We start from the raw sequence: 8,369 nt of genomic DNA on the forward strand, positions 1-8,369 counted from the left end.
GATTCTCCTCTGCTTGATGCATTGATAAATTACATGCATATTGTACATTTTTTGTCAGCGCAGTGCACCATTAAGAGAAAATGGGCTGCAAATGTTTTTGGAATATTGAATTATGTATTAAGCGCTTTCACATTCCCTGGCACATGCAGCACTATCTGCAGACTGTCCACCTTCGTGTGTGTTGTTGACAAAGTAAGAGTTGATGGCTTCGCAAATCAACGTGTAAGATTAACCGCACAAAATGGCTCATTTTTACCTCTCGCAGTTTCTTCCTCAGTTCCTCTCTCTCTGCAATACGTTTCCGCCTCTCCTCCTCTTCTTTAAGAGCATCCCTCGTTTCTGTCCGAAGCTTGTCATCCTTCAGGATTTTGCGGATCTTTTTGCGACCTTTGGGGGTGTCCTTCGCGTCTCCTTCCTTCTCTTCGCCGTCCTCCTCTCCACTCTGTGAAAATACACATTAAGCTCAGCCCTCTGATCTTTCAGCCCTTGGGTCAAACACTCACTTCCAATGATCGGTCACCTAGCAACCCTACGACTTATTTCTGGCCTCAATCACCCACACAACACACTCCAGGGGCAGGTTTACATTTTAAATGTATCATGCATGACTTGACTAGCAAAAGGCAATGTGTTTCCATCTCCTCTGTCTGGTAAATTCTGCAGTGGAAAAAAAAAAGAAACTCTTGGGAATGGGGCAAAATGGCTGCCAGGTGCACCAGAATCTAAATACCTTCTCATCACTAGAGGAGGAATCCTGAACCTTGATCCTGCGCCTCTTCTTCTTCTGCTGGTAACTCCTCTGTTTCTCTTCATCCTTTTTCTTGGCAGCTCTACAGACACAAAATAGGATCCAGCTAAGCAAGGGCAACAAACCAATCCCAGACCAGGAACAGAGAAAGAGGTTGAACAGACTGGGTCTCGCTGTCCTCACCTGGTCTTTCGACGCTTCTCGTCCTTCTCTGATCCACTAACCTCCTCGCTCATCTCTGACTCTTCACTAGAATCTGACTTCTCAAAGTCTGAGTCTGCAGAGTCATCACTGCCCACTACCAGACAAACACAGCAAGAGAGAGATAAAGGTCAATCACCTGTCTCACATAGAATTCACAATCTCTGTACCCACAATGTTACAGAGGGCAGCAGGTAAAAACTCAAATCAACCTTTCCGCCTTGTCGTTTTCTTGGTCTCCTTCTTCTCTTTGCTGGCAGACTTTTCGTCTCCTGATTCGCCCTCACTCAAGGAGAGTTTATGCCGCAGCAAGCGATGGCGTCGGCCACGCTTCTTCACATCTATGTCAGAACCTGAGTCTTCTGAATCCTCCTCGTTATCTGCCAAGGGAGAAATACAAATAAAGTCCGACACCATACGGAATCCATTCATTTCTGTGATCGCATAAGAAACAAATATGAAAATATGCATGCATATTTGGTAAAAGTATGTTACCTTCCTGCTCTCTGTCCTCATCTTTCTTGACTTTCCTGGATGACTCCTTGCCTTCCTTATCTGCTCCTTCATTATCAGAGGAGCTCTCTGCTCCAGATGAGTAGCTGGACTTTATTTGGGCAAGGAGCATTTTCTTTGCAATTCTTTAGGAGACGCGGTAAAAAGAAGAAAAAATGGGCAGCTGTTACTGAATCACATATATCACACCAGACCTGCTTCAAAAATCACCTGCAAATATGTATAAATAACTAATTTTCAAAATAAATAAATAAGCTAATGGAAGAGCATTTTTAGGATTCATTGTGTCGTATGTACCTGTTTTCAGGATCATCATCGTCGTCGTCGTCACAAGCCTGAGCGTCTCCGTCTTTACCATCAGCTTCATCTCCTATATGACAAAGTAGTGCATATGTTAAAGTACGCAGCAGTCATTAAAACAGTGACTCATGATAAATGTGGCCGTCTGAACTCTGGTTGGTAGTTTTGTGTGTCAGACTGAACAGCACTATCTGGACAATCAAACTACCTGAGGACTGACGGAAAATTCCACTTCCTGCCACCACGTTTTCCTCGACAATGGCTTTAATCTTTTGCTGGTCACTGTCTTCTCCAGAGTCAACTTCCCCTTCCCCCTCTTCCTCATCCTCACTGGAGGACGACAATGGCTGCTTAGATGCTGCTTTGGTTTTCTTTCCCTTCCGCTTCTTTTCATAGGACCTCTTCCGCTCCACTGTCTTATTCTCTTTAGAGTCTTCCTCATTTGCTTCGTCCTGCTTCTTTAATCGGCTAGACCTCCTCTTCCCTGATCCCAGTTTGCTCAGACTCTTCATCTCTTTCTCTAGGTCAGAGTCAAAGTTGGAGGAGTCTGAGCCATTCTGTTTCTTCTTCTTGGAGACCTTCTTGCCTTTATTCTCTACATCTGAGCCAGAGGAGTCAGACTTCCTCTTGCGTTTGGATGCCTTGTCTTTATCTTGTGAGGATGTCTTGTTCACCTTGAACAAACACTTTTTAACACTAGTGCTTTTCTGATCCTCATCCGAGCTGTGCCCTGCTGCAGCTGTCTGCAGCAGTATGTCAGGAACTTCGTCTGAGTCGGAGTCCAATGTTTTTATCTCCTTGGCCTGCTGTTTTGAGTCCTTGGTCTGCTTTGTGGCGTCTGTGGTGTTGCTACTCGACTTCTTGGAGGCCTTGGCGTTGCCTTCTTCTGAGTCAGACTCAGAGGAGTTAAGCTGGCCCTTCTTTTCGGCCTGCTTCCTCAGGGGAGTGGTCTTTACTCTGCTGGAGCGACGGCTGGGAAGCAGACTGTCACCTGCGGTTCCATCCTCTGTGTCAGAGACATCTCCCACTTCCTTGTCATATTCTTCTTCACATTCCTCCTTCACCTTTGCATCTTTTCCCTTGTTTTTGGACATGGAGGACCTTGATCCACGCGTCGTCACAACGGGTACAGGAGTAAGTTTCACAATGAGATTTTTCACCTTAGGTTGGATGCCTGAGTGCTGAGAGTCTGGCGACTTTCCATTTGACTTTGCATCAGTGTCTGTGACAATTTCATTGTCGTTTTGTGTGAGCATGGAAGAATCTGCGAGACTCTCCACCATCTGAAAGAGCTCCTCCGGAACTGAGGGAGGAACAGACACAATGTCGTGATCTAAGGACATTTCACCAGTAGACAGTGGTCCACCATCACAGTTCTCAGTTTTAATTGTTACTTTGGTAGGTTCACTAACAGTCTGGCTGTCAATCATTTCAGTCTCAGCTGATGCTTGATCATTGTCCAGATCCTGCTCTTCAGCTGCAGGAGCCCCCTCAGCTGCATCAACCTCCTCAGTCACATCAGCCTCCTCAGTTGCATCGGCCATATTGTCCACATGGTCCCCAGCTGCAGGGGCAATTGCTTCAGTGCTTTTCCTTGGACTGTGTAGCCCTTCATTGCCATTCCGCAACTCCATCTTTCTGAACTCAGGCTCCAACGCTTCCTCCAAAGCATTGTGGGCCTTTCTCAAATCAGCAAGTACAGATTTGAAGGCTTTCAAATGCCGATACCTGATAGAATTATCGCCCTGCTCCTCTGCTGCCTGCTGGATGAACTGAATAAAAGTATTATTCAATCCAGCAGTAGTTTCAACTAACTTTTTTGCTTTCTTTACAAGTTCTCTGGGTATCTGCAGCTTTTTGTAGGAAAACGTCATGGTCCCTGAGCCTTCTGAGTGTTCCTTCCCATTGACAACAGTTTTGTGCCCTTTGACCTCCTTGTCCTTGTGTCGCTTGTTGTCACGCTCTGAGTTTTTATCTGATTTTCGTTCCTTGCGCCGCACCTGTTCCAATTTCTCCATGATGCGGTTGCATTTGGAGACCAGATCAAAGAGGGGCTCTGAGCTGCACACATAGCAGTGCCACTTTGAGTTCTCATCAGTGATGGTTGACAACTCCTTCCTGCCCAAGTTGCGCAGGATGCACTTCTTGCAGAAGGCATTGTTGCAGTAGTCACAGCAAATGAGCTTTCCTCCTTCAGCACACCACCTAGGGGACAAGAGTTCAAATTAACTGAGGTCTTCAATCTTTCCAATAGCTAGATTAGACTTTTGAGATTTGTTTTATGTGTAATAAAATTTTAGTATCAAAAGGATTACGACTGCTTGTAAGTGACACATTTAATAGGTAAAAATGTTTAATTTACATTAATCAATTCAGAACAAGTAGTTCAAGTCAAAATCATTTCACACATGAAAGTCAGCTGAAAACTGGCTGGTGGGTGGCTTTATGTTCTGTGCATTTGCAGACCACTGATAAGATGAATTCCTACTTTTTGTGCTGGTTGAAATGAGTTTTTTAAAAAGCTTTTTTGTTCTGCATCACACAGTACACATTGCTCTAACATGTTACACTATATCGCAAAGATAACTGATCAGAAACTACCACTTAACTGAGAGGGGCACCTGTAAATATTGGTGCTTTTCAGACTCCTTTCTGTGCGATATCTTCTTCTGGCCACAATGAAGCTTCATGTTTTGTTTTTTATAGAAATGGTCTGCATCTACCTCACAGTTTTAAGTACAATTTCTTTTGTCTTAGTGGGCTTTAAAGCAAAACAGATATTAAAAAAAGTAAACAAACGCTCTTTAGTCAGCATTAGCTTTAACAGCTGATCACACTTGGGCCTGTCTTGCATTGCTCAACAAAAAAAGTAGCACTGATTTGTGTGTGGAGGAATACAAGCGGACAAACTGATGACTTGCTAAAGGCAGTGCAGTTTTTCCAATCATTACCTGCTACAACATTTGGATTAGTTGATACCCCTATAAGACTAATGCCCTTTTGCCAGCTTCTCTGTCCGAAAATGCTCACTCTTTAAAATAGCCAGTAATATGTGTGTGTGCATGGGTGTGTGTGTGTGTATATACGGGAGGTGGGGGGGAAATACACTGATGGCAAATTTCATACCTGCACTGCTCATCCATTCCATCAGAATCTCTGCTTATGTCGTCACTTGTGTAATATCTGTAACATGACTGGAGGCAGGGGATATTCACGGTAGTTATTAATATGGTGTTTACTGGCAAAGTATTAATATAGTGAAAATGTAAAACAGAATGAGTTTATGAGTCATTATTGCCCACTACTGGCTGTGCAGGCAGTACACAGGAAACTCCTACCTTGCAGATGAGCACTTTGAGCACAGGATGCTCATAGACAGAGTTGCGCTGAAACTGGTTGACTTGCTGTCCACAGGCTGTGCAGTTCACCTTCTTCTGCAGGGCATCATCTGTGATAAAGGAAAAAAGGAGAGAGAAGGCAGCTAGTGTTGTGAGCTCACTTTCACTTTATTCTCAGTGACTAATGAAATTAAGTTATTGTCAGCTAAACCATTTACATCAGAAATGCTATGCACGTTCAGCAGGACGACACTTTTGATCGCCTACACAGTGAACAGAGCACAAGTTCAGTTCCAAAAGAATTAAATTCAATGAAATTAACCTGTATGTTTCTGTTTGAAATCCACTCGGAGCTTCATGGCACCTTTATTTTCATTCCCAGCTGGCCTCATCACTAAAGTGCCTTGAGACAAAAACAAGAATCAGCCTCCTGTTCAACATCAACACGGTATTTTAGTCAATACCAAGGGGCCATCTCACAGTTCACACCTTTAGACGAGCTGTCCACATTACTGTCTGAGGGATTATCAGAGCTGGCGCCGTCGTTTTCACTGTCGTCTGACGTGTCTGATTCCTTCAATCCAGTGTGCTTAGCTACGGAAGCGGGTTTTCTGAAATGTTAGGACAGAGTTTTTAAGTGTCTTGTTCATTTGTGTTGTGGGGTATTTTGACCTCTTCCGAGAGCACTCAGGTGGAAAGAAAACATTCACTGCTGCATCTGGAAAATACTAAAATAAAGATTGCACCTTACCTCTTAGTACGAGAAGAGGAGGGTTTCATAGTTTCTGTTGAGCTGCCGGGCTGATGGGTAAAGAAAAGTGATTTAAGTTATGAAAATGTATCTCAACAACACAAACATTGGGGAAAACACATTTTAAGTCTTCAGTGACTTAATAAAGCCTGTCCTGTAACAGCAACAGGTTCACACTTAGGTCAGTAGAAAACTTTTCAAAGTGTGATAAAGATTTCTGCCAAAATCAAACAGGTTGCTCTAAGGTCTATTTTTTTCCCCAGTAAGGTCAACATGCACAGCCGTAAAGACAAACAATGGTGACCACACTCACCTCCTCTGCTATTTCTGCCATTTGGTCTAGCTTTGATTCAGAAGAAGCCGTATTCATTTTACCTAGGGAAGAAATCCCAAGATTTGTGTCATGCTGGATAATTTAATTTTAAGATGAAAAAAAAGGCCTCCAGCCTCATGATGCCGCACTGACTTATAGTGAAGACTGATCCATTTTACATGGTTTACAGACACACAGATAGAGGCCCACTACTTCAAATGAGAAAAGCAAGATTTCAACACGTACCCAGCACAGGTTGGAAACAACGAGGAAAAGACAATACCACAAAACTGTACACAACATATTCCCTAAAAAGAAAACACTCAATTCTGCCTTACACTTGGTGGTAAAGAGTGTGTGTTTTAGTGTGTAACCCTATAAAAAAATTGCAGAGGAATGTTAAATATATGTTCCAGTAGACAGTAAAGATCCCCCCCATTTGCTGATTGGCTCACAAGGTAAACCAGTGACAACTGAAAACAAAGACAACAACCCCGCAATAGTTAAAGATCATGTAATGACAAGTAAACATCCATGATACAGATATGTTTCTTTATAAATATAGTCTATGCAAAGTTTCAAAGAAAGTTCTATTGATATTCTATAAATATATTTTAGTGTATTTTATTTTTCATTACCCCTATACGGTATGCATAGGGTTTTTTTCTTTCTTATATTTTTTTCTATTGATCCATATTCGGCTATTTATTTTGTTACTTATGTTTAATAATTCTTCCAAAGATATCTACTTCACCTACTGTTGAGAGGTACAGTTTGTGTAGTCTACTAACATCCCTGGGAAATGTCTGGACAATCTGTTGCTGTAACAACAATTTCCCAATTTGTGATCAATAAAGTACATCTGTCTACCTATGTTGCATCATCTGGCTGTATTAAAATGCATTAAATTCAAAGGATAGCGTTTCACTTGAACTTTGTATACTTTAGAGGAGCGGGGAGTTGCGTTGTTTATATTGACGTTTTGCGTCATCATAATGTGCTGATTAGATGCTACAAGCTGCTGATCCATCGGCCCAGTCATGCCAAATATCACCAAACACGCCGAGTCGCTCCAACAAAACAGCGCCTTCGAGCCTCAAAACTAACACAAGCTCCTACAGCTGCAGCCATGTAAGTGCTTCCATGTCCTGTCGCTCCAGCACCGCTGCTTTTTTCCGTGTTTCTGACATAATGCTAACTACTGGCTTCACCGAGTTGAAGTTGACTTCCCGTTAGCATGTTTCGCTGCCGCTTTTGCTGCAGAGTTTATGGTTTCCGACGTCTCACGTTGCCGTAGCAACGTTGCAATCTCGGCGGTGCATGCATGGTCCAATGCATAGACATGCACCGACAAAAATGCATGCACAGGCCTTTTCCCTCCCTCTGACGATGCCATGGCACAAGCCATCGCGCTAACTGCGGGCTGGCACTGACTAGCCTCGTCCAAGCTAACAATGCAACATTTACCGTGCACTCCACAGATAGGAGTTACGTAGGGTTAGCTTAGCTTTCACGTCGTTTCGGAAACCGGCGGTTCTGGTTTGTGGTTGCGAGCGGTATTTTTTACAGCGCCCCGCATTTTGCAGCTGCCGTGTTACCTTAGCAAATGTACAACACGCAGAGGCGCGTCTGAATCTGTGGGTTGAGGAAATGAAAACTGCCGGCTACGCAGCTATCACGCAGCTAGCCCCGCTAACTAGCAGACACTCATGGCCATTAGCCGCCAGCTAACTTAGCACAGTGATCAATGCAAAATTGGCCTGCCTAAACAAATAGCTTGGATGCTGCTCATACCTCCTTTCCTCCGTCGTCATTTCTTGATTGACAGAGATACGTGTAAATTATGGTATTGTCGACCCGGTTCAACTCGATTTGCAAAATTTCCGTGGTACAGATGCGAGAAAAAACATTGAATATTGAAACAACTTCGGTCAGGGGAGACAAAGCAAGGGGACCATCTTGCCGGATGGCTGTGGACGCAGTAAAATGGCGCATCTAGCCCAAATGTTATGCGCGATCCCATTGGCTGAGGGCGTCATAAGCGCTCGTATTCTGATTGGCCCGCGCCGCTCCGAGCACATTGATTGGCCCGGGCCTAAAGGGGAAAGCTGTTCTTTGCAAATACGCTGGTGGGAGGCACACTGTATTTTTGATTCATTCATTTATTTATATAGAAACAGGCGCGCTTGTCGATGCTGCTGCTCT

At 43.7% G+C, this 8,369-nt stretch overlaps 1 protein-coding gene across 1 annotated transcript in view; it reads right to left on the reverse strand.

Moving 5' to 3' along the window:
- Window positions 1-8,094, reverse strand: part of atrx (ATRX chromatin remodeler) — a 37,325-nt gene extending 29,231 nt beyond the window's left edge. Inside the window, exons 1-14 of the mRNA XM_030062198.1 lie at window positions 7,959-8,094; window positions 6,165-6,226; window positions 5,852-5,901; window positions 5,590-5,711; window positions 5,423-5,503; window positions 5,101-5,210; window positions 4,889-4,956; window positions 1,971-3,967; window positions 1,760-1,832; window positions 1,445-1,587; window positions 1,162-1,329; window positions 932-1,046; window positions 731-830; window positions 257-442 (exon numbers count right to left, since the gene is read on the reverse strand). Of these exons, the coding sequence (XP_029918058.1) occupies window positions 257-442; window positions 731-830; window positions 932-1,046; window positions 1,162-1,329; window positions 1,445-1,587; window positions 1,760-1,832; window positions 1,971-3,967; window positions 4,889-4,956; window positions 5,101-5,210; window positions 5,423-5,503; window positions 5,590-5,711; window positions 5,852-5,901; window positions 6,165-6,221 (3,270 nt within the window). The 5' untranslated portion in view covers window positions 6,222-6,226; window positions 7,959-8,094. The remainder of the gene's footprint in view (window positions 1-256; window positions 443-730; window positions 831-931; window positions 1,047-1,161; window positions 1,330-1,444; window positions 1,588-1,759; window positions 1,833-1,970; window positions 3,968-4,888; window positions 4,957-5,100; window positions 5,211-5,422; window positions 5,504-5,589; window positions 5,712-5,851; window positions 5,902-6,164; window positions 6,227-7,958) is intronic.
- Window positions 8,095-8,369: the final 275 nt, after the last annotated feature.

Source organism: Myripristis murdjan, chromosome 10, assembly GCF_902150065.1.
Source record: "Myripristis murdjan chromosome 10, fMyrMur1.1, whole genome shotgun sequence".
Taxonomy (NCBI): Eukaryota; Metazoa; Chordata; class Actinopteri; order Holocentriformes; family Holocentridae; genus Myripristis; species Myripristis murdjan.